General features: G+C 39.3%; 1 protein-coding gene across 3 annotated transcripts in view; it reads left to right on the top strand.

Moving 5' to 3' along the window:
• arhgef28.L (Rho guanine nucleotide exchange factor 28 L homeolog) overlaps positions 1 to 27561 on the top strand; it is a 142148-nt gene that overhangs the window by 5885 nt on the left and 108702 nt on the right. For all 3 annotated transcript variants that reach the window (XM_018265155.2, XM_018265146.2, XM_018265163.2), the window contains exon 2: positions 26280 to 26323. In XM_018265155.2, the coding sequence (XP_018120644.1) occupies positions 26288 to 26323 (36 nt within the window). In that variant the 5' untranslated portion in view covers positions 26280 to 26287. The remainder of the gene's footprint in view (positions 1 to 26279; positions 26324 to 27561) is intronic.

The following is a 27561-nucleotide window of genomic DNA, read 5'->3' on the forward strand; positions in this document are numbered from 1 at the left end:
TTGATGGGGTCCCAAATAGACCTGTATCAGGATCCATTTGTTAACCCAGGGGCCAAAAGATGATCATTTGGGCATCCCGGTCGGGCAAGATTCATGTGTTTGTTGACCGCAGCAATTTAATGGATCTATTAATGTATAAGGGCAATGGCACACACAGCACCATTTTTCACTTTAATTGTTGGAAACTGGAGAGGAAGGCATTTTCCCAAGATTAAGATGGATTGCCAATCCCCATTCTTCTAGATAAAATCTGTCCAACTGGAAGCCTGTGCAGATGTGGCCCTCCAAAGAATTTTAATGACCCAAAGTCTGTTTAAAGGCTCTATAGACTCTGAATGACATCATCATTTTAATTTAAGGCACTCAAACATGCTATATGAAAAATTATCAGCCCACTACATGTGAAAAGTATTCCATATTAAAAAGTATTCCATATTAAAAAGTATTTTGTGGCACTTTGTTGCCTTGAGGAGAGGTGATTTTCTGACAAAGTGCTATATCTGACATTACTCTAAGTAGCTTTAGTATTAATATTTTAGTATTACTATCTACTGTTATGGTCAAAAGGATTCATATTTTAATCGCCCAAATAGACTCATGATAGCATATTAGAAACTCCTAGCACCAGTGATAAGAAGAAGTAGAGAAATAGCTGCTGTAATTACATTGGCCATACACACACATACTGTATATGGTGGTGACTCTACGGGAACAAATCACATGTAGTACTTAGGAATTCTTTTGAACGTTTTTTAAGCAAATGTATGGCCTTGCTTATGTATAGGCACTGGCAGATCTGGAAGTGTGAGTTTCAGGACTGCCCTTGGATTTTCTATTTACCTCTGATTAGCCATCAGCCAAACAAAAGCATCAGGGCTCTTTTGCCATTCATGTAGATTGCTGAATAAGAAAATATCAAGCATGTCCTGAGCTTGAGCACCTGCCATGTGCAATAGTTTGGCTAGAGTCAGGGTTGGGCTGGGCCAGTGCATCCCCGGGTAAAAAGCTGCTGGGCACCAGCCAAGATCTGCACCTGTTTTCAAACCCCGCTGCCCCCTGATCCCCCCCCCTTCCGGTCCCGATAGTGCCACAACTACAGAACAGGTGGGCACTGGGGCAGATTGGGATTGTGATTGAGGCGCAGTCTGTAGGGGGGTTGCGGCAGAGGCAGGGGGGCCCGGAGAGTGGATGGAGACCCCTGTGGTGTGGCCTCTGACCAGCCAGTCCGACGCTGCTTGCAGTTAATTATATACTTTAATTATATGCAATATGTCAGTCAGGTAAACCTTGCCTTTCTGAATAAAGCATTTAAGGTATGGCCAGACACACTAGCAATATGAAGTTTTAGTCCTAATATGTCCCATTCTTCTGCTGGCAGCACAAACTTGCCTTTTTAATGTGATCATTGCATTTATTGTCAGCTTGTAGAAGTTTCTGTTACTGACCATACTGCTTGCCTTGCCATTGGCATGCATTGCAAGAAACCTTCCACCACTGCTGACAGATGCATTTCTGACAGCAGAGATATGGCAGTGGAGAAAATGCTATGTGTGCCATTGGTTTAATAGTCCTAGTCATAAAAGACAGATAAGCAGTATTTGTTTTATTTTATCTGATAACGTTCCAGTGTTTCTCACATCCTGTTTTATAATGCCCAAGGTTGTGTGCCTTGGTAGTGAAAATATAAACTTTGCATGGAAACTGTACATAGTAATCTATACACACCATTTCTGAAATCCTATTTGCTTACATGGCGTGTAATTGAAAGGTCTTTAAAGGGGACCTGTCACCCAGACAGCTGTATAGTAAAAGTTATTAAACATCCATACATGTTATAAACTTGTTTAAAAATCTCAACTGTCAATCTTATATTTCCTGACCCTCCTCTATACTTTAGGCATAGAGATGGGGCAGGCAATTTCTTTCACTTTCCATTCCGCATTTCCTAGGCTGCCAGTAACATAGAGAAGCCTAGGTCTCTTGGTCTGCTATATTGTAGTCACCTGCATCATTCCCTTAAAGTTAGCCATTTACCGCAACTAAGCGTGCAGCGGGTGGCCGAATAGGACGGGGTGGACAGGGGGAGCAGCATGTGTGCAGCTGAGGGTGTGTGCCGGGTCCCCCCGAAATTTTTTTGCATGGGGGCCCGGTCATCTGTAGTTACTACCTGACACTATCTTGCTTTACTAAAATCACTGTCCTACACGGGAAATCAGATAAACCTGCAGGGCAGAGGTTCTTTAATACACCTCTGCATATAGTTGCTGATCTGCTGGTCTACTCAATAAAGGGCTGCAGGGAAGGTTGTTCCCGCTATTTTAATCAAAGATAAAGCTTTTGTTGCCACCCACTAGCCCTGTCTCTGGATTTACAAAAACAAAACATTAGAGACAGTAGTTATAACTGTAAGGTTAATGCAAAATACACAGAACAGTTTATTGGCGGATGCATAGGGTCAACAGATTTTCCTTCTTATTCATCCTCCATTATTGTTCCGTTTGGAGAGGGCCTGAGTTTCACTGTATGGGGATCTGCAACAGGAATGCTATTGTTTTGAGGGAAACAACATTATTAGCACTACAGCTCCTTTAGTGGAACCCTAAATGGATTTGACAGCAGGACAGTCATTAGCAGCAGAGTCACCGTGGGATCCACTCTCCTTTTCAAATGTATTCCCTCCTTATAATTGCAATAATATAGTGCTTCATACAAATCTCAGCACAGGCCGTGCTTTCAATAAAACAGAACAGCAACCGAATCTTGAATTCAAATAAAATATTAGATAAAGCTGTTTTCTCTCTCATGTGCTGATGATTTCCAGCGTTTGTATGTACAATAAACATCCAGACTTTGGGGCTGTAACTGGAAATGTTACTGTGTTCTGCTGGACAGACAGTGTGCCATACACCATAAAAAAGAAGGTGTGAAAAGAAACAGAGAATTACCCGTAATTACAAAGGATGACCCTTTCATCAGTTGGTTACCAGTCCATGTATATCTGCCTTCCTCTAATAACCTTGTAGTCTTAGCTAACAAATTGTGAACTTTCTATAGAAACTTGGCTTCTGTTTGCTGACTGGCTGGATAGACTGTTGTTGGGAATAAAGCTACACACTATTGTAACTTGGAAGTTAAGATTTTGATAACAGCTGCATTTCATTGTCAGTGACCTGTACTATATTGATATGATCAGAAGAAATCTTTTAGAAACAATGTCCCCATTCCTGCCAGAGATACAAACAATGTGTCTGGCTTAATTATCCATTTTGGGTAGCTGTTTTTTTTTTTTTACTCTCGCTAATAACGGCTTCATATAGGCATCATACAATAAAAGTTTCAACTGAACCTGCATTATTACTTTTTAGCTCATAAAGTATTAATGAAGACTTACAGCCAGTTTAGTGATTCACAGTTTGGGAGAAATCAAAATAATACATTTATCATTAGTAGGAGCAGTATAATATACAATAATGGGCATATTGTTTAAACTGCTTCTGCCTCAGACACCCTACTTTGGTGTCTGAGGCAGAAGGTGCAGTGTGGTCCACTAGATGTACTGTACCAAATACCTACCTTCACCAACCGTTAAGTAGAGAGCTCCCTTTGCATGCTGTACCTGCTGGTGGTTAATTTTATGCCAGATAAATAACATTCTACTGAAGTGTATGTATTTCCTTGTCCCACCATGTACTATCCCTTCTGTCACATGTGTAATGAGTACCCATGCACCTGGAGTTAACTAATTGGCACAAATATTTGCTACACGTTGGAAAATGTGATTCAGTTTCATTATGTTGCCTTATGAAATAATGGGAGCAGACAACAAATTTCTTGGGTGTTTCCCAAACCATTTCTATGGCATCATAATCCCCTGACATGAAGCCAGAATGGTATATTGGCCAGCAGCAAATGGGACGTGTCTGGCATCATTAAGGGTGTGGTAGAATAATTTAACTTTTTATTATAGTCTGTGCAAAGAGGAATAGGATTTTCAGGCAACTTCTATTACACTACATAGGGATAAATGTTCTGAATTGTTATCTAAACCAAGCCTGATTATGGTGCCGTTCCATTATCACACGTCAGAATTTCAATTTCCCAGATTAAAATGCAGACGTTTGAAATAAACCCATGTCCCAACACGCGGAGTTAAGTCCAGGCATACAGCAATCTTCCCAGATTTGATCTATATTCAGATAATAATTTTTCTTTCCAGTTGGAGATATGAGGGGTCATTTACGTTAGCGAATGCAGTATGTACAGTTAATAAAAAGCTGCAATCAACCTTTTTCATTCACTTTACGTTCTGCTTTTGGCAACTTGCTCTCCAAACACAGAGCACAGAGACCTATCTCTTCCTCCACAAATACTGCACTGACTGGCCACATATCTGGCCATACATGCACAGATATTAACTTACTAAACAAAGTTTCATACAATATTGGAGGAATGTGGAGTAAAACAAGCCGACCGATATCAGCAAAGGACTTGGATATCTGTCAGCTCTTTGATCGAAGTGTGAAAATTGTGACGCGTCCTAACAACGGCCAGTGTTTACTGCTGGATCTTCAAATACAGGTAGAATACTATGGTTTCTATCTCTATATCTGACAATTCAGCTCTAAATGTCAGTATTGAACATGAACGATCTTTCCTGCAATCATTGGTAATTGTTATGTGTATGGTCACATTTAGTCAGTGCTCAGAGCTGATTGGGTGCACGCATGCGAGAACCGACGCACACAAGCACAGTCGGCAGAGAGGAGACCTGACTAGTAGTAGGAGGCAGAGAATGTAAGTGCCTGGCACCCTCAGCTTTGCATCCTTGGCACGAGCCTACTCTGCCTACTCCTAGTCCTAGGGGGTCAGCATATATGGCAAGTGGTAAGGATAGGGCCGACCTGCAGGCCTGGATTTGTGGAAAGGCCACCAAGGCCCGGGCCTAGGGTGGCAGGATTTTAGGGGGCGGCATGCTGCCCAACCACACCCACATTGGTTGAGAAACACTGGGGATGTGCAGGAGATAAAATTGTTTTTTAAATTTCCAGTGCTCCAATTCCCATTGCTCCAGTCCCGATGAAAATTTGCGTGAATAAAAGGTAAGGGACGGGGGCGATGAACGTCAGCAGGCCTAGGGGTGCCCGCTATGTAAATCTGGCCCTGCCGACCTGCTTCCCCTGACGCTGCTCTCTGCACTGAAGCATTTGATGAATGGAAGTGAACAATTATGGGCACATTCTTGCACCCTTTAGCACTCTAGCACTTGCTGCCTAAAGATCAGTAAATGTTAGAAGAACATATAGATTATGTAGAAACTAAAGTTGTGCACACTCCAATGAATAACGCTTTTTTATTTCACTATTAACAATTTCATTAGCGTTTCGGTTCAGGTCTACAACCGTTGTCAAAATGTTCACTGATACAAATATACAAATATTTTTGTATATTTGTATCAGTGAACATTTTGACAACGATTCTAGACCTGAACCGAAATGTTAATGAAATTGTTAATACTGAAATAAAAAAACGTTATTCGTTGGAGTGCGCACAACTTTCATTTCTTCATAGCAATACACAACCTAGTGCAGCACCCGCAACTAAGGGGAACCATTTTGAGTGAGTGCAGCCTGTGGAGAGAAGTTTGAACATATCGATTATTTATTGGGAAGGTAGTACCCCCCTCTCACCAATACAGCATTGGATTTCAGACAGTTGTTGCCTTTTTTGAACTTTGTATACTGTGCAAATAGTGTGCAACAATCCTTGTTGAACTGTACATTGTTACTCATACAAACTCCTTTTTTTCAGACCTCCAATAACTAAAAAAGGGTTCTAAACATTCTTCTTCGTTGGAACTCTTCAGAATGGACCTGCACTAGACTAGTCCCTGAACTCCTTGACCAATGTATACCTCAGAGGTCAATTAACTGCATTCTCAAAAAAAACATTTATGTTTTTAGTCTATTTTAAATTGACCTGTATATTCCCTGTATATCCCCTGATTTCCCCTGCTAGGTGCCTACCAACTACCTGCACACCCTACTGCTCTAATCTTTAGTGTTTTGTTCCACCACTGATTTAAAGAAAGGCTGAAAATATGAATCTGTAATTCTTCTGCTAATAATATATTTTTTGAAGGTTAAAGCATCCAACTATCACATAACAGTGCAAGCCTTGCCTCTTAGGTAGCTATTATTCATTTTCACATTACAATATCTATAAACATTGACATGCATCTGATGCAAGGAATAATGAAAGTGAGACATCATCATATAATCAATAAACAATCAGTGAACTTTCAGAGGAGTTCAACATGTAAACCCTTTACCATTCCCCTGTTATATGCCACCCCATCTCCATAGTGCATGTTGCTCACCCTGCCAGGTAATACTAACAAGGTTTCCCATATCCTGATCATTATGACATAAAGTCATTAGAGTCAAGGACTTAGTAAACTGATTATTATTATCTTTTGATTATATAGAGCCAACATTTTCCACTGCGTATCACAGAGATTATACATCATTTATATTAGTGTCTGCTACAGTGGACAATCCTCTAGTATATGTGTCAGTTCCTTGCAGAGCATTATGTTATTTATTCTGTCATATATCTATCTATCTGTATCTGTATAGTCATCTGGAACAAACGATTCCTGGACCAGCACTTCCCTTGTGATTTCAGTGTTTTTATTTATACACACATATAGCCACTCCAAAGTTTCGGTCCTCTTTGGCACCTTTATCAAGGACATATATATATTTTGGGATCACTTTGTTTTCCCCTTTTATTGAAAGCAGTCCCTCGTGGCTAAGCAGAGCTGTTTGCTAGGATCCTAGTTTCTGCCTAGCTGTTGTTTTTGAGATAATTTTAAATATTTCAGGGGTCATTTACTTTACAAAATGTAGTGAAAAAAGTTTTGGAGCACCTAGACCTGATACTTGTCCCATGAATACAGCAATGGCAAATTCTGTATTTTAGGGGTAAGTGGCAGATTGCTGCATGGTGTTAGTATAGATGAGTAGGCTTTTTGTATGGTATTTTAAAAGGTGGAATTCTGAGCCCGAAGTATTTCATGAGCCCTTATTTATTTAAGAAAGTAAGTTATATTTTTATTCTTTACATCTGTTTATCCAGAAAGCTACCAGTAATGTCCACATGAAGAAAACACACAGAGAGCTCTTCTGCCTAATCAGGGAGCTGCATCTTTGATTCTCAGTCCTACACCTACTGCCAAATTAGCAGGATCACTGCACCAAAATTCAGTCCAGAAAAACATAGGTGTATATTTTCGGGATTCCTCTATCAGAGAAAACAGCAAGTGTGAAATTAGCCTGAGGAGTTTTATTATCTATTGTTTTATTTATTTACCAAACCAGTTTATTTATCATGCCAGTACAGGTTTTTATCCAGAATGCATGGGTTTTCCAGATAATAGATCTTTCCATGATTTGGATCTTTATACTTTAAGTCTACTGGAAAATCATCTAAACATTAAGTCTAAATTAAAAAAAAAGCTTCCAAACTCCCATCCCGAATTTGCCTTATTTAGTAATAAAATAACTCAAATAAATCGGACTGGGAAAAAGAATTTGTGATAGAAGTTTCATTTCTCTTTCAATGATTACAATTTAATTTATATATTGCACCATTCAATTGTTCCTGGGATTTCAGTTCCTGCATCTCGCGCTGTGGTTCTTTACCTGCATCTTATCAATCAGTGCTTCATATACCACTGCCATTTTGGTGCCACGTTTCAGCTACAAAAAACATGGCAAGTAAACACCCCAAATTGTCCTGCCTGCCACAGTATACGGCAACTTCACAACGCATTTCACAAAAAGTAAAAGTAGCAGACATAACTACAAGGGTAGAACACCTAGCTGGTGGAAAGCCCCAGGATGCAACAATATGCCTCTGGCAAGAGTTGTAGATAAACAACTGCCAAAGGGCCATAAGGTCCTTCCTATGGACTAAAGTCATGCTATCTCCCTCCTTCAGCAATTAAACCAACTGCAGTCCATGACATGAGTATTGCTGCATTGAACGTTCTCTAAGTAGGCAGAAATTATGACATGGATATTACCTTGGCCAACTGCATGTGTACCACCTTTAAATCTTTCACTTGTAAGGGTGGCGTATATATAAAACAGCTTTGTAGACATAATCAAGTGCTGCAAATGACCATGCTTTTCTCTGCCTAGTTCATTGCACAATCCTTTCTCCTGCTGTGGCAACATTCCACAAATGGAAACTGGAGACCCTGTGGGCTCCATGCAAGCACAAGTACAGGGTTCCCTTGCACCCTAGTAAGGGCAGTCATGTTCTCCATATCCATTATCAAGTCCAGGTGGGCCCAGACCAAGTAGATATCCAGAATGGCAGTATAGGCCAGATTTACTTCATACTATATTTTCTGCAGTATGTTTACCCAATTTCCCCCCACACACACACACACACAGTTTGTCACCTACATAACACCCACATACAGATAATCTCCTAAAAAGAAGGCTCTAATGCATGCCTGCCAGCAAAAGCCGACCTAGAGTGAAATTGCCCGCAGCAGTGTTTCTCAAATCTTACTTGTGGAGCACCCTTGCAAATCTAGTGAGCCTTAAATGGATTCTTTGCTCCCGAAACATAAGATTATCTGCTGCTGCTTCTAGGTAGAGCCTATTATTAGTGCCAAAACATTGCATTCCATTTGTTTGGTTACAACTTTTTGTTTGCATGCAATATAAACAGTAAATAAGTCAAATCAACTGGACATGCTGTGTTTTTTCAAGTAAAAAAACAAAGCAAGTCCAGTTGATTTGACTTATTTCTACAGATTTAAATGTACAGTAATGTTGTAATCTGTAGCCCTAATTGGCATCTTGGTGGTGGTCTTTTCTAATCATTGAGCGGTGAAATTGCTATTATCTTTAGTTGTCATGGTATATGCTGTTTTAGTGGGCAAGGAAATGTTTACTCCCTTGCATTTTTGCAGTATTTTCTTTACCTCAAGAGTAAACTTCAAACAATTTTGAAAGACTGAAACGACACATGGATTTTATGACCAGCGATTCACGTTATTTCCTATGGGAGATTAGTTGCTCACAGAAGCTGAGATTTATCGCTGGCGAATTATCTCCTGGTGTGCCTTTCCCCTTAGATCGCTTTAAACCACCATTCTTAGTATAGGAGCAACCACATCCAGGGTGATGGGATCTGTAAGTCTCACTGGGTGGGCTGTTCAGTGAAACATCCTAAGGGCTTGAGCTTTTGGCTCTGTTATGGTTAGTATTTGTCTGTAGTCTGTTTGATGATTGATGATGATTCTAAAATACTTGTTAATAAAATCATAATAGTATTGTAGTAATACCACTACCTATTGAAGAATAACTCAGAGACTCACTGGGCTAGAGACCTGGAAGTACAGTAGCACAAATGCTAGATGCCATAGAGCTCATTCACAAAAGCAAGTGCAAGGTGCAAAATAATGCCAAACACTATTCACAAAAGTACTTAAACGTATACCCACTCCTGTAAGGATGCACCTAATGCCAGTGCCCCAAAATCAGCCTGCTTTAATGCAAAGTACAGGATGAATGGGTGCAAGGGTACATTGGAAGTAACACCTGCATTGAGGAGATGTTACCTCCAGGGTCCCCTTAGCATGTTGCACCTAGTGAATTGCATAATAACACCAGTGATGCCAATCACACACAAACAATAGCAGCTATGAACTCATTTTACCATTTCGGAATGTCTTTCACACAATCAGCACATCTACTTCACACTTTTTGCTTGGTGCTTATATAAACACTGAGACAGATGGGACATGTATTTAGCTTAGATTAGGAAAGTATGTTATACCCAGCCAAAAGGAAAACAACATGTCCACGTTTCTTATCTATAAGTAGGATTTATAAATGCATGGAGTGTTAAGTACAAGTTCCTGGTGGCTCGGTACTTCCTCCTGCCTCTAAGCATCCAAAATGCTGGATCTGAATCCCATTGTTTGTATCACTGCAGGATTAATGGCTCATGGATGTTTCATAGCCATAATGGACATCCATTAGTAGGCCTACTAAACAAAAAGTATTTGTTTATCCATGTCTGTTTTCTGGTATTACTCATAAAATCATGTAGCAGAAGTCAGTTCTCGTCCAGGTCTGTTATTGTTTTCTGCTACCTTGTTTCAGAAGTGCTGAGAATATAAATATGTAATAGGGAATCAAGGAATGATTTTATCCTCTTACAGGACCAGTAACAAAAATTCGTTAGTGTAGAACGAAAAAAACCCCACAAAGATAAACTTTTAAATCGATAAGTCTTTATTAAGAAATAACTTACCGAATCTCCGCTTGCGCTCCTCCTCAGAAAAGGCGATCGGGTGATCCATCAGGCGGCACTCGATTTCTCCTCCCTGCTTACCTTATAGGAGATAGCCAGGGAGGAGAAATCAAGCACCACATGATGGATCGTTTCTGTGTCGCCTTTTCTGAAGAGGAGCGCAATCAGATTTTTTTTTCCGTTCTACACTAACTCATTTTTTAATAAAAAAATTGATGTTACTGATCCTTCAATTGTACCCAATGCAAGGGTATGTATGTGTTAATTATATCCTTGTTCTGTCCCTCTACGTACACACTGTGAGCAACCTTTGGGGCTCTGTCTGTTTTGCGTTTGCCTTTTTTTGACATTCTTGGAGCTTCTGATTCCAAACAATGACAACAGACCAATTCCATATCCTTCTATGGCTGGAGCAAGTACCTCATCCAAGAGCAGTTTTAAGGCCTTGGTGGGCACAGTGGAATGCATTGCTCTTCATATAAAAGACAAAAGAAGAGCAGTGGGGGGGGGGAGGTCAGTGGGCAGATGCCTAGTTTGCCCCTATTGTTAAAGTGGCCCTGCCTCATCCCCCCTTAATCTGGCCATACACTATAAGATCTGCTAATTTGGTAACCCAACTGATTTTTGACCAGATGTTGGTCGGATACGCCTTTCAGGCCATATTTTATGTTAAAGTTTCGCAGGAAGAGGATCGCTCCTTGGTGCTCACTGGAATAACCCCAGGCCAGTACAGTTTTCTGCAGATAGGAGCACCGGCCCAGGGTGTCAGGTAAGTAAATACAATCACTTGTGGGTGCCTGACATTTGGCACCCCCAAGTGGAAAATTACTTCCTTCCATCACTTGAGGTGCCTACAATTTGGTACCTCTAGCCAAGCCTTCCAGGTGATTAGAACTAACAGCAGTTTGTAGTGTAGTAAACAGTATCATAATAAAGATACGTTAATGTAACATTATTTAAACACCCTTTGTTCTAAAAAGAGGAAGAAGAACTTCCTTAATACTTTTCAGCTCTGTGAACAGGCCCTTCCCTGACCTCACTTATTTCCTTTACCTTTTTTGTACAAATTGGGAGAAAATAGTGCATACATTACGGTGGAAGATGGGGCACAAGATCTATTCACGATCTGTGTTGCAATCCCAATGTATATTGTTTTATTATCCTAGGCAAACTGCCAGAGTATGTATAGATCTCCCTAACTACATTAATGTTTCACACTGTACAAGAGCCCTAACTACAAGGAAACAGACACAGCAAGCTTCATTCTGGACTTCTAAGAGCTTGCAATCTTGTTTGCAGCATAACATTATAACATTGGGTCTGGCACAGTAACATAAAGGTTAAAAAAGAAATCCATTCATCCTGGTTGACCTTTTGCTGCTTAACCAACATGACTGCTTTGCTTTGCCTGGCTGGGGAAATCCGTATACTGTCACTGCACGCATAGGCAGCTGTGGTGCACTGCAAGCAGTACTGCATATTAATTTCTACTGTAAGAATAGAAGATGATGCAGATAAACAATACATTGTCTTAACACAAGGTGAAAAGTGGTAGAGAAGGGTTGGGTATTAAAAACTATTTTTTATGTTAAACCTATTAAGACTATATTTAATGTTAAAATACAAATACAGGTATGTATGTTATCCAGAATGCTCGGGAGCTGGGGTTTTCCGTATAATGGATCTTTCCTCATCTGGATCTTCATATCTTAACTCTACTTGAAAATAATTTAAACTTTAAATAAACCCAATAAGCTGCTTTTGCTTCCAAAATAGATTAATTATATTTTAGTTGGGATCAAGTACAGGGTACTGTTTAATTATTACAGAGAAAAATTGAATCATTTTCAAAAATTTGCATAAAATTGAATCTATGGGAGATAACTTTTCCGTAATTTGGGGCTTTCTGGATACAGCGTTTTCAGATAACAGATCCCATACCTGCACATATTAAAATAATTCAGTAATTAGATTAGAGCCTAAAAAAGTCCATTTAAAAGCACCACACCAGCCCTGCCTCTGAGCCCATTGTTAAGTACAGTAAGCTCTGAATTACGGGAAGGCCATCACCCATAGACTCTACTTTAATTACTCATTTAATGACTGTTTTCTCAGTAATAATAAAACAGTAGCTTGTACTTGATCCCAACTCGGATATAATTAATCCTTATTGGAGGCAGAAGCCTATTGTTGAAATGCTTTTTAGGATAAGAGCACACGCTAAGATTCGGGGAGATTTAGTCAGCCGGCAACAAATCACCTCTTCTTCGGGCGACTAATTTCCCCGAAAAGCCTTCCCGCCGGCTAGAATCTAAGTCGCGGGCGGGATGGCACTCAGAGTGCTTTGTTTTTCAAAGTTGCCCGAAATTTTCTCTTGAGGCAACTTCGGAAAACGAAGTGCAGCGTCTGCCATCCTGCTGTCTATTTAAATTCTAGCTGGCGGAAAGGCTTTAGGGGGAGATTAGTTGCCCGAAAAAGAGGCGATTTGTCGCTGGGCGACTAAATCTCCCTGAATCTTAGCGTGTGCCCTTATCCTTAGAAGACTAGGTACAGAGATCCAAATTACAGAAAGACCCCTTATCTGGGGAAAAAAATAGGTATTGATCATTCTGGATAACAGTTCTCCTACCTGTACAAAGAAATATTCCTTTGCGTCTTATATATTCAGTGGTAATAATACTTTTTCTTCAGTTCACATATCAGATGATATAGATGCTGTATCAGTAGAAAAAACTGTTTTGCATTTGTATTTATGGTTTCAGGAACCTTGAACCAGGTGTTAATAGCTACTTCTGCAGGGTGGCTGAGAGTTAAGGCTTCCCCATAAAAGGTTAAAGGATACTGCAGTGCAGTTATGTTGCGAAATTGTTTCTGCCAACTCTTCATTTTCCAGGCACAAATTTTACGCCTCGTAGACATACAATTTCTGGAAAATATTTAGGGTTAAGGACAGATCACTGCATTGAATATGCAGAACTGGGTAGTGACCAAGAATTGCCCCTGCATTATATGCTCTGGTAGAAATTATATACTGTGTATGTCAGTTAAAAAATAGTAAACAGAGATTTACAATAATGTAATAAAAGTTATAGTATGTCATAAATGAGCATGATCTATTAAGCTGATTAAATGTGTAATCTTTATCCTTAAATGTATCAGCGGAGACAAAATATGTTTATTTTTAAATGCTTCAGTAATCTAGGGAGGGATTCCATAAGACACACAAAGTATACAGTGGTGTGAAAAACTATTTGCCCCCTTCCTGATTTCTTATTCTTTTGCATGTTTGTCACACTTAAATGTTTCTGCTCATCAAAAACCGTTAACTATTAGTCAAAGATAACATAATTGAACACAAAATGCAGTTTTTAAATGAAGGTTTACGTTATTAAGGGAGAAAAAAAACTCCAAATCTACATGGGCCTGTGTGAAAAGTGATTGCCCCCCTTGTTAAAAAATAACTTAACTGTGGTTTATCACACCTGAGTTCAATTTCAAAGGTTATAAAGCCATTTCTAAAGCTTTGGGACTCCAGCGAACCACAGTGAGAGCCATTATCCACAAATGGCAAAAACATGGAACAGTGGTGAACCTTCCCAGGAGTGGCCGGCCGACCAAAATTACCCCAAGAGCGCAGAGACAACTCATCCGAGAGGCCACAAAAGACCCCAGGACAACATCTAAAGAACTGCAGGCCTCACTTGCCTCAATTAAGGTCAGTGTTCACGACTCCACCATAAGAAACAGACTGGGCAAAAACGGCCTGCATGGCAGATTTCCAAGGGGCAACCCACTTTTAAGCAAAAAGAACATTAAGGCTCGTCTCAATTTTGCTAAAAAACATCTCAATGATTGCCAAGACTTTTGGGAAAACACCTTGTGGACCGACGAGACAAAAGTTGAACTTTTTGGAAGGTGCGCGTCCCGTTACATCTGGCGTTAAAGTAACACAGCATTTCAGAAAAAGAACATCATACCAACAGTAAAATATGGTTGTGGTAGTGTGATGGTCTGGGGTTGTTTTGCTGCTTCAGGACCTGGAAGACTTGCTGTGATAGATGGAACCATGAATTCTACTGTCTACCAAAAAATCCTGAAGGAGAATGTCCGGCCATCTGTTCATCAACTCAAGCTGAAGCGATCTTGGGTGCTGCAGCAGGACAATGACCCAAAACACACCAGCAAATCCACCTCTGAATGGCTGAAGAAAAACAAAATGAAGACTTTGGAGTGGCCTAGTCAAAGTCCTGACCTGAATCCTATTGAGATGTTGTGGCATGACCTTAAAAAGGCGGTTCATGCTAGAAAACCCTCAAAGCTGAATTACAACAATTCTGCAAAGATGAGTGGGCCAAAATTCCTCCAGAGCGCTGTAAAAGACTCGTTGCAAGTTATCGCAAACGCTTGATTGCAGTTATTGCTGCTAAGGGTGGCCCAACCAGTTATTAGGTTCAGGGGGCAATTACTTTTTCACACAGGTTTGGATTTCTTTTCTCCCTAAATAATAAAAACCCTAATTTAAAAACTGCATTTGTGTTTACTTGTGTTATCTTTGACTAATAGTTAAATGTGTTTGATGATCAGAAACATTTTGTGTGACAAACATGCAAAAGAATAAGAAATCAGGAAGGGGGCAAATAAATTTTAACACCACTGTATTTTTCATGTATGATCCAGCGCCAAATAATTTGTAGCTCCACTAATTCTGTTTCTCTTACAAACAGTTGGCAGCACCACGGGGAGACATTATTTACAAAGCAATCCCAGGCTGTGTAACATGATTTTTGTGTGTGTAGTAATGACCTAGAAAGGTGAGACGGTTAAACAGAGCCAAGCCATTCTTGTTCAGCCTGCAAACAAACACTGCTTGTTGTCCCTTCTGATTCAGGATGTGGAGGCGGCATTGCAATGTTTCCTGATATGGCAAAGACAGTATAGCTGCTGCCATGAAACTTTGTTTGAAACGTATGCACAGTAGGTAGAACCAGTGCATTTAAAGTGACACTGACACAACTACTCTTTAAAAATACAAATGTACATTAAAGGGACAGATTTACTAAAGGTTGAGTTGTATTTAACCCAAAAAACGTGAGTCATGTCGGATGCGCCGAAGGTAATTAATAGGAATGTTGGATGTTGTCGCTGCGTGCATCCCACGCAACACAACTGTTGGATGCGAACGCATGTTGTGTCTTCACACATCACTTGCGTTGTGTCGGATAAACACAGAGACAACATCCGACATCCCTATTACTTACCTTAGATTTGGTGCCTGCGATTAGTCTCACGGTATCGCATTGAAAGTCGCCTGTGGCGTTCTACCCTAAGAAGTCAATGGCAGAGGTCCCATGAACCATTTGAAGATGTTAATAACCTTCATGATGTTCGAGTTTTTTTCTGTGGGTTTGGCTCGAAAAAGCTATCAATTCGAGCGATTCTATTTTTTTCCTGTGGAAAAATTGATCAGCTCGAGTTTTTGGGTTGTTCATCTTGAATTCACTCATTCGGGTTTTTTCAGTTCAAGTTTTTTCTTAAATCAGAAAACATTTGAATTGTGAATTCATTCAAGGTATAAAAAACCTCACAAAGCTCTAAAATTAAACCTTTGATAAATAACCCTCTAAAAGTCATGTTGATTGTTTTTGACTGTCCCGTTTCGACCCATCAGCACTTCTAACATTAACGGACTACTTCTGCATAGAGGAACATGGGGGGATCAGATAGATAATGTAAAAGCATTGGGCAAATTCTTGTATGGCAAAATTAAAATAGCATGCAAAGGGAATGATATGATAGATGTACAAAAAAGGTTTCATTTCTGGTGTTGGTTACAGCAGTAACATTTAGTCAGTGCTCTACAGAGTTTATACATAATGCACATCAGTCTCTGCCCCAGTGGAGCTTACAATCGAAGTTCTTTTTCACGCACAGTAGCACCAAGTGGAAATCCACAGAAGCAGAACATAGATAATGCCCACGCTGGAATCTAACTCAGGAGCCAGCACTGCAAGACAGAAGTGCTACCCAATGAGTTGTGTATAATATATGAGTATGTTTTGGGGAATAGTGGCACCACTACAAAGCAAAGAAAATAGTGGTGAAATTTACTTTACAACTTAAACCCAAAGGACCAGTGGTGGAACTACCGGGGGAGCAGGGGGCCAGGGCTGCACCCCCTCAGGGCCCCACCGGCAGTCCGTGCGCCACTGAAAATGCGGCCAAATGCGGCCGTAAGGAGGGGGCAGGGCCTGGCTGTTCGTCTCGCACCAGGGCCCGCCCCCCTCTAGGATCGCTACTGCAATGGACAGAGGCATGTGCAATTTCTGTTTATAAGTGAATAATAAGTTATGGTGCATGGGAAGTCCATTCTGCACTGCTACTGTGTATGGACCACCTTAGAGCAGACAGTGCCAGACACCCCCCCCTCCTCATAAATTTATTATGCTTTGCCCAGCTGTTACTATACTGATTGGCGGGTTTTAGAAAAATGGCTGCACACAGTCCGGGACTTTTTAGGGCTAGGGTTTTCCTGTTCTATTTCTTTTTTTGGTTCATCTGTTGTTAAAACTGTCCTAAGTGCCTTTAAGTAATGTAGTGGTGCTCAGGGGCGTAACTACGGAGGAAGCAGAACCTGTGGCTGCAGTGGGGCCCAGGAGGTACAGGGGCCCCACTAGGCCCTAAATTATGTGCTTTTTCAATATATATATTGGTAAAACTGAAAGCCTCTGGATATTTAGGAGGACCCAATAACATTTAGTTACTCCACTGGTGGGGCTGATATCACAGTGCAACTGCTACAGGTGTCAGTTTGCACAAATATAAATATGTACAGTTCAAACTCTATGAAAAGCATCACCACAATCCTGAGTTCTTGAGGTTCAAGAAGCAGTAGCAGAAGGGTCTGTGATCCCCATCAGGATTCTTTTATTAGGACTTTAGAATACCGTTTACAAGAAAATACAATAAATCCTCATTTGTGCCATAAAGCATGGAAAGGGTAATAAAAATTCCTTACCAGTAACACTGTAGAAAAAATTACCCAGTGTGAGACGCTCCAGGAGATGAGCACAACTCAGCCTGTAATTGGCTTCAAAAGGGACATTTTGACCAATTTAGTTCTTTGTGAGAGGGCTGTGACTATCATAATGCCCTGTGTACAAACATCTGAAGGAAAAAAAACTTTTTTTTCTTTTTAATTTAATGTATAATTTATTTTGCTGCTGGTTCATCCTTTTGTAAGAAAAATGCAGAATTTAAAATGATCTTTTACAGCTTTTTTAGCTGGATAATGATTCAACAAATGAATTACCCTCTATTAAATATTTTCCTTTGTGATCCCAGTGCACAGGTTGATATATTTAACCTGTCTGATTTCAGGATGGCAGATTTGTTTAACAGCGTGTAGAGGTATATTCAGTCATTTAATCTTATGATACCATGTGTATATTCAGTCATTCAGTTTAAAGATAAAATATCAGGCATATTCCATAATTAAACCTTTGGGAGTGTACTTTCTGAGATATAATTTACTGTATATTGCCTTGACTCCTGTTTTATCCTTATGCTCATTGAATTTGTGAATGCATTTCCTTTTAACTGGGAGCTATAATCATGCTTAAGGGTGACAAATTGTATAGATTAAGGGGGTTATTTACTAAACTCAGGCTTTTTGGGGCAAAACTCAAATCATTATTTTTTTAAAAAACTCAGATTTTAGAGATTTATTAAAGCTTGAAGCAGCAAAAAGGCAGAATCTGAAAAGCTGTCATCTCAGACTTGCCGAGGTTGTATATAAGTCAATGGCAGAGGTCTTTATCTTATTTAGAAGTTTCTGTGGTCTGCGCTAGAATTGGCAAGTAAATCCGAACTTTTTGGATTTTTCCGGCAAAAAATCCAAAAAATTCAGGCTTTTCGAGAAAAAGCCCAAAAAAATTAGCAATTCGGGGAAAAACATATGGTTCACGGTTTCACTTGATTTTATCGAGTTTTTACCCGAACCGATTAAATCAAGTTTTTTAATAATAAATAAGGTAAAATTAAGTATGGGAGTTTGGTTATAGTTTTTTTTATTTAAATAATGAGATAAATACGGACTTTAGTAAATAACCCTCCCTGTTTGACTTTTGGGGGTAATTTAGGAATAGCAAAGCAGGGTACAAAATAAAGTGCAAAAAACAGGTTCAAACCAACATGTACGTATTTTGCCCTTTAAACCTTAGTTTAGACCAGTAGTTGCAGCATTTTGCCCTCTAGAATAGAGCACAGGGATCTGTACTTTGCCCATGAATACAGTGCTCATCTGGCCCTCAACATACAGAGATGTCAGTGCCCACTTTATACCCAAGGCTGGATTATAAATCTGGCATGAAATGCAGACTGCGGCAGTGCCCCAGATGCAAGTGCTGAGTGAGTAAGTGAGCTTTATGGAGTGTGGTTTTGTGCACCTTAGGGCTTTTGCACTTCTATCTGGGGCATTGGCAAATTCCTTATTTGGTGTAATGATTGCTTTGTAATACAGCTTTGGTAATAAAGTGTTACAACTATCATTTGAAGGCATTATTTTGTTGATCTGTGATAAGTAAGTTTGTCCAAGTCACTGAGTTCTTATGTAGATTTAGAAAATCTCACCTTTGTAGCAGATGACAGTTGGGTACAAACTGTCTCATATGAAAGGGTTGTTTATAGTAAAACAAGTGTGCACAGCAAAAAAAGAAAAAATAACCGTGTTCCTTTATAAATGTGTGAAGGTCATAATGTTTACAGAACATTTGGGGAAAGTATTTAGCCCAGGTATGAAACCTGTTATTCAGAATGCTCAGGAAAAGGGGTTTCCTGGATAACGGATTTTCATACCTTAAGGGGCAGATTTATCAAGGGTCGAATTTCGAAGTGGAAAATACTTCGAAATGCGACCTTCGAATAGAATCCTCCGACATTCGAAGTCGGAGGATTTTATTCATCGTACGATCGGATTCCGATTGTAGTATGATCGTACTCCGATCGTACTTCGAATTGTACGATTCTAACTTCGGCAGGTTTAAGTTGGCGAAGTTTTGAAGTCGAAGTTTTTTAAAGATACAGTACTTCGATTATCGAATGGTTGAATAGTCAAACGAAGTAAATTCGAAGTCGTAGTATCCTATTCGATGGTTGAAGTATTCCAAAAATTACTTCGAATTTAGAATTTTTTAACTTCGAAAATTCCCTCGAATTCACTTCGACCCTTGATAAATCTGCCCCCTTTAAAGGGATACTGTCATGGGAAAAAACATTTTTTTCAAAATAAATCAGTTAATAGTGCTGCTCCAGCAGAATGCTGCGCTGAAATCCATTTCTCAAAAGAGCAAACAGATTTTTTTATATTCAATTTTGAAATCTGACATGGGGCTAGACATATTGTCAATTTCTCAGCTGCCCCAAGTCATGTGACTTGTGCTCTGATAAACTTCAATCACTCTTTACTGCTGTACTGCAAGTTGACGTGATATCACCAACTCCCTTTCCCCCCCCCAGCAGCCAAACAAAAGAACAATGGGAAGGTAACCAGGTAGCAGCTCCCTAACACAAGATAACAGCTGCGAGGTAGATCTAAGAACAACACTCAAAAGTAAAAACCCATGTCCCACTGAGACACATTCAGTTACATTGAGAAGGAAAAACAGCAGCCTGCCAGAAAGCATTTCTCTCCTAAAGTGCAGGCACAAGTCACATGACCATGGGCAGCTGGGAAATTGACAAAATGTCTAGCCCCATGTCAGATTTCAAAATTGAATATAAAAAAATCTGTTTGCTCTTTTGAGAAATGGATTTCAGTGCAGAATTCTGCTGGAGTAGCACTATTAACTGATGCATTTTGAAAAAAACATGTTTTCTGACGACAGGATCCCTTTAAGTCTACTTAGTATCTTAGTTTGAATCACAGTACTGTTTTATTGTTACAGAGAAAAAGGAAATAATTTTTAAAAGTTTGGATAGTTTGGATGAAATGGAGTCCTCTGGCCCCAGGAAATGTCTCTGCGCCGTCTAATATCCTTTTATGACCATCCTTCTTAAAACCCCCAATTAAAATGTATTGAATTGAAACTTTTAGAATGTTGTGTAATGGAAGTTTCTCTAAATGTTAATATCATGTATTTCAGTGTAACCAGCAGGAAGTAAAAGAAATAATTATATGGAAGACAGAGGGGCATACATTTAATTCATTACTTGAGACTATGTTATTGCTCTTATTATGAGGCTCCACAACTATACTTTTCCTTTGATGTGTGGCCTGATTTCTTCTCTGTGTCATCTGTCATAGGGCTACATTTTCATCTCCTTTCAGTCGAGGTTCCGTTTCAAAACTGCCTCAGGTCCTCATCATCAGGAAAAAAGGACAATTGTAAGAAGAGTTCCAAAGGTTTCTACTTCCATAGAAACTACTTGTAATAGAATAATGAAACCAAAAATATTTTCCGTATGGGATACAGCACTAGTTGGAATTTGCACCTTAACATAATACGGGTATGGGATCCGTTATCAGGAAACCCTTTATCCAGAAAGCTCCAAATCTTGGAATGGTTGTCTCCCATAGACTTCGTTTTATCCAAATAATCCAAGTTTTTAAAAATGATGTAATAGTCTAACAATAAAATACTCTTGTACTTGATCCAAACTAAGATATAATTTATCCTTATTGGAAGCAAAACCAAACTATTGGGTTTATTTAAAGGGATACTGAAATTTTTTTTTTTTCAAAATGAATCAGTTAATAGTGCTGCTCCAGCAGAATTCCCAGCTGCCCATGGTCATGTGACTTGTGCCTGCACTTTAGGAGAGAAATGCTTTTTGGCAGGCTGCTGTTATACCTTCTCAATGTAACTGAATGTGTCTCAGTGGGACATGGGTTTTTACTATTGAGTGTTGTTCTTAGATCTGCCAGGCAGCTGTTATCTTGTGTTAGGGAGCTGTTATCTGGTTACCTTCCCATTGTTCTTTTGTTTGGCTGCTGGGGGGGGGGGAAGGGAGGGGGTGATATCACTCCAACTTGCAGTACAGCAGTAAAGAGTGATTGAAGTTTATCAGAGCACAAGTCACATGACTTGGGGCAGCTGGGAAATTGACAATATGTCTAGCCCCATGTCAGATTTCAAAATTGAATATAAAAAAATCTGTTTGCTCTTTTGAGAAATGGATTTCAGTGCAGAATTCTGCTGGAGCAGCACTATTAACTGATTCATTTTGAAAAAAAAGAAAATTCCCATGACAGTATCCCTTTAATATTTACATAATTTTCTAGTAGGTATGATGATCCAAATAATGAAAAGATATCTTATCCGGAAAACCCCAGGCATTCTGGATAATAGGTCTCATACCTGTAGAGATATATATATATATATACAGTGTATATATATATATATATATATATATATATTTATATACCTTTTTCAAGACTTCATCCAAGCCACTCTTAAAGACATTAATAGAGCCTGTTATCACAACCTCAACCAGCAGGGTGTCCCCTTGCAAGCACCTTTTTCTTTTCTCAGTTTAGTTGCAAGTCTCTACACTTTCTGCAGCTCATTAATAGGGCAAGTAAACCCCAAAATAAAAATTTGCCTAAAAAAACAAAACAGAATTCTAAGCAACTTTCCAATTTTTTATTTCTTCAGTGCTTTTAAAGTCAAAATTGTAAAGAAGCAGCATTTGCTTGACTGCTTGTTGAGGTCATGGAACTCCTTGGTAACTTATATTTTACAATAGGGGTACTTTATTCAATATATATAGATATGCTGTGTAGCCATGGTGGAAATTGAAAAAGGGCTATATGGCACAGGTTAAATAGTGGATAACAGATAACACCATTATGTTCTACAGAGCTTATCTGCTATCTGCTGTGTAACCTGAGCCTTTTCTCCTTTGAATGGCTGCCCCCATGGCTACACAGCAGCTTATTTTATAAACTATAGTAGTGTTTCTGAAGGGCAACACTGAATTACATTTTTATAACGTTAAAGCACTTTAATTTTTTGCTGTTCCTTTAAAGGCATTAATAGAACCTGCTATCACAACCTCAACCAGCAGGGTGTCCCCTTGCAAGCACCTTTTTTTCTCAGTTTAGTTTCAATTCTCTACACTCTCTCCAGCTCATTAATATCCCTCTTAAAGGGCAAGTAACCCCCCCAAAAATTTCCTAATAAAAGAAAACAGAATTCTAAGCAACTTTCCAATATTTATTTCTTCAGTGCTTTTAAAGTTAAAATTCTAAAAATAGCAGCATTTGTTTAACTCCTGGTTGGTACTTTTTAAACAATTCTGCAAAAGTCTTGGTTCCCGAGCGAAAGACAGGTCCCTTCGCTTGTCTTACATTGTATCAACAGTCTGAGCCAACAGGACTGAGAACAGAAAGGGACAGACAAACACAGCTTTTAATAGCATATACAAATAACGTAAAAGCCCAAAGTTGCTTAGAATGATGTTTTCTTTTATTGGGCCAAACATTTTTTGGGTTGACTTTCCCTTTATGGACTTTGGCCCAAAACTACACTTACCAAGGATATATAAAAAGGCAAAATTAAGTTTTCATCCCTCGAGTCCATTGGCTTTTTGTTCAAGACTGCAGTACTGTTTCTTTGCACAACCACTGTAAGCCACAGGCAGGGTGGTTCCCATTCTTTCCTATTGGAAGCAGTGACATGCAATAAACCCTTTGCTGTAGTTATTTGATCTTGGCATGACCATTGTTGCCAGTAAAGATGCAGCCCAGCTTAGATCAAAGAGAAAGCTAGAAGTGCTGGTAGTCAGGTGCTATAGTGGGCTTTTTGACTGGCAGGATTCTCTCTGATTATGATCTTGTTGTAGAAGAAATGCAGTGGCTATAGGGTCATGCTGAATACCAAAACCAGTCAGAACTCCTTTCCAGTTGCTCCCTGGTCTAGTGCTTTATTCCTTACCCTCTACTGCAGTGGACGTAACTTTTTTTTTTTTTACCCGTGAGCCACATTCAAATATAAAAAGAGTTGTGGAGCAACACAAGAATGACAAAAAGTTCCTGGAGTGCCAAGTAAAAGGCCATAATTGACTATTTGAAGGTCCCTGTGTGGACTTGCAGCCTACAGGAGACTCTGTTTGGCAGAATACCTGTTTTTTATGCAACCAAAACTTGCCTCCAAGCCTGGAGTTCGAAAAGAAGCACCTGCTTTGAGGCCACTGAAAGCAACATCCAAGGGGTTGGTGAGCAACATGTTGCTAACAAGCCACTTGTTGGGGACCACTGTTCTACTGGAACTATCACACACAGGCCCAGATTTCGGCTTTGGGAGCCCCTAGACTGCTGGGTCCTAGCGCCCACACAAACGCAACCCCCCCACACATCTCCAGTGCTTCTTAGATTGCGGCTGGCCAGCATACCGCTCCTGAAATCTTGCCACCCCACAAATGGGGGCATGATCACACACACACCTTGATTCTACAGTTTATAACCAGAGCAGTTCTTTTTTGCTCCGTGAATATTATGGGCTCACAAATTTCCTGACACATGTACCTATATTATTTATGTGCAGCAAGTTTCATGTCTGATCATCCTTGAAAGCTGGTCAGTTGTTTGAGTGCACGAAAGGGAGACAAAGGCAGCCTCTCTCCGTCTGTTAGCTCTTTTCCTGCTCCTGGGCTGCCTTTCCTGTCAACAATAGTGAACGAAACAGACAGGATGCCTGCTCTAAAGAACAGCACATCACTTATTCATGCACAGATTAAAGTGTTGTGTTAAGGAGTTTTATAATCATCCTTTTTCAGCTAAGAAGTTGCTTAATTGAGTCTGTAATGCAGGGGATACTTTTTTGCAGATGAAGGATATAATAGGAACACAGTGAAGTTCTTGTATGTTTCCTCTTTTTGTGGCACAGGACAGGAAAAGATTGGGAACAGTCTGTCCAGGGAAGGCCAATTTAAGTACGCTCAAGAAAACAAATGCTTCATGCACAGTGCTTTAGTGTAAGTGTAAAAAAAACTCATAGGTGGAAAATTCTCAGTAAGCCTCAAATATTCTGAATTTAACACAGGATCTTGGAATCCACATTGCTCTTTCATTGGGGCTTAGAACCAATATGAGTCAGCTGCTACACTTTTCAAAGAACTTGCTTACATATACCAGACAAAAGTTATGGTATAAGAAAATGCAAGTAAAGCTGGCCATAGATGCAAAGATTGTACAATATAGGCTATAGTCTTGCTGGCAGGAGCTTCATTTTCTGCTGTTTTATTATTGTTTTTTAAGCCTGGCTTGTTAATTAATTTTAAGTTCCCTGTTTGTTATAATAGATGCATTGCATAACTTGCTGATGCTATGGAAATCAATGAAAATGACGATGAAAGAAACATTACTTTATTTCAAAGCAAGACAAGCTTTTAACAGTCATCCTGGGTCATCTTCTTTGTATGTATGAGTGAGAAGTCTGTAATTATATATCTAAATCTATCTATATATCTATCTATATCTCAATATACTGGATGCGATGGTGCACACCATTAACTTTGTTGATACCTGGGTGCTTGTAAGAGAATTGTATACAACATGTAGAGAATTACGGCACTCACAGGATTTGATTGGTGAAAACAAAAAGGTCTTTAATTCAGCTCAACGTTTTAAACCCACACAGGGTTCTTCGTCAGGAGTATAAAAAATGTATACTCCTGACGAAGAGCCCTGTGTGGGTATATATATATATATGCTAAATATCACATGACCAGAGCAGTTACACATAGCAACTGATCAGATCTTTGCTTTCATATTCGAACTTGTAGAAGAATTGTCAAAATGAATTGCTACATTGTTTCTGCTGGCAAATGCACTGTTGCAGTTTAGCACCTTTCTTAGTAAGCAGGTCCTATTTTATTATGTGGGTAAAGTGCCCAGGTAATTAGCCATATTTCCTACCCAAAAATCAACTATTTACCCACACCTCTGTGATTGCAGTTATCAACTTAACTTATTTCTCCAGAACCAACATTTTGCATGGTTTAATGGATGCAGCAGGTGTGGGCATACAGGGCAGGTGTTTGGCACAGCGCAGCTATACCCGTAAATCTGGAACGAGCCCTTTAATTTTCTCGTACAATAATATTCTCTTATCTCTGTGAGGGCAGTTAAAGGGGTGGTTTACCTTTAATTTAACTTTTAGTAAGTTATAGAATAACCAATTATAGTTTTTTATTATTTGTCCCTTTCTTCTGACTCTTTTCAGCTTTCAAATGCCCTGTAAAGCTACAGATTTATTGTTATTGCTACTTTTTGTTATTCTTCTTCCTAATCAGGCCCTATTCATATTCCAGTCTTATTAAAATGCATGGTTGCTAAAGTAATTTGGATGCTGGCAACCAGATTGCTGAAATTATAAACTGGATAGTAACTGAATAGAAACCTTAATATTTAAAAATAATAAAAAATGAAAACCAATTGCAAATTGTCACAGAATAATATCACTCTCTACATCATACTAAGAGTTAACTCAAATGTGAATAAGTGTTACCAGAGCCTCCATTGCACACAATAAAACAGCTGTTTAGGTAACAGAGGAAACATGGCTGAACGTAGCAGAGCTGGTAAAAAAGAAGTTGCAATAAAAACTGAAATGTCTGCTTCAATGAAATCCATTTTTACACATGCTATATTGGAAATCGGTAATGTCAATGAAACAAATATCTTTCATTTTTTTCTGTTAGTTGCCCTTTAAATCAAGGCCCTGGGTGTAAAAATAAGTCTATGGAGAACAACCTGAAGAAGAACACACCTCTCTAGTGAGTGATGCTGTGTGGGTGCAGTGTTTGAGGAAGGCAAAGTAATAATAGCAACACATCCACCTGGCCTATTGTTGGCACAGAAATAAATCTAAACGTATATCTTATCTTGCATAACAGTCCAACATATGCCTGATGATGACTCTTTTGTTCCTCTCTCTGTCTAGATGTGAAGATGATGGAGCTCAGCCTGTCTAAAGTGCCTCTCTATGTAAGTGTAACCTGCCAGAGCAATTTCCCTTCTGTCTGCTGGGATGGAAGAACACACAGATGAAAGCATGCATTCTAACATCCATGTTTTACAATTGTATTTCTAAATGGTAGAGTAGGCCATTCAATAAGCTGATTTACTAAAGTAAAGTAAAGTGCAGTGCAAATGCAACAATGATGTCTATCCACATGTTATTCACACAGATAATTGAGTGCATGGACTGTAATGAGCCTCGGAATTATTCGGTTTCAGGGCTCCTGTATTTAATCTTTTCTCCCAGCTTTCGTTTCTCAGCCCCTCTTAGGGCTCTTACACACAGAATATTTTTTATTACATTTGATGTGTGTTTGGAACGTAAGTGTGAGTATATCTAAGCACATACCATAATTGATAGAATGGTAGGCTTCATGGTTGTACTCATGAACATTCTTTGTTGCATTAGTGTTTCATTGCATTTTTAAACGCAACCTGCTGCATTTTTTACACTTGACAAAAGACAATAAAATAGAGGGTCACAAAAAAATTCTTAGGTGCATTAAAAAAAAATATAGAAATGCAATATATGCATTTTTACGCTCCTAGCATTTGTTTTTAATTGCACCAAAAATTATGGATGCACCGAATCCAGTATTCGGCCAGGATTCAACCGTTTTCAACAGGAATTGGATTCGGCCGAATCCTTGTGTCTGGCGGAACAGTCCTTTAGTTTTGCATATGCAAAGTAGCCACTAAGTGTACAATTATGTCTGTGCTAATTTTGTTTTCTGGCTGGGGATATTCGCTCTCCTATAAGGGTAATGGCACATGGGGCAATATACAACATTTTGATGGCCCAGTGTTTAGTTGCTCTGTGGGCGGGAGACAAAGTGCTCCACATCACCCTTCCTTTAGTTAGAATCAAAATGCCAGTATTGCTTTAAATAGTTGCAACTGGCATTTTTGAAGCATCTGCCAAAACAGCTCCCATGACTTTTATAGGGTTTTGCAATTCACGTGTGTTTTTTTTCCATTGCCTATACAAAACAATGGATCGACAAAAGCTGCAAATCACCTTGTATGCTTTTACTCTATATTATGTGGTGCTTGACAGATTTATATTTCCCTGTTGCCCAGAGGGACACCTTTAAAGGAGAAGGAAAGGCAAAAATTAATACCTATTTCCCTGTAATCTACTCCCCAAGACCTACCAAATCGCTATGTTTGTAACTCACATATATTAATCCTATCGTGTATAATCC

This window comes from Xenopus laevis, chromosome 1L, assembly GCF_017654675.1.
Source record: "Xenopus laevis strain J_2021 chromosome 1L, Xenopus_laevis_v10.1, whole genome shotgun sequence".
NCBI classification, from domain to species: domain Eukaryota; kingdom Metazoa; phylum Chordata; class Amphibia; order Anura; family Pipidae; genus Xenopus; species Xenopus laevis.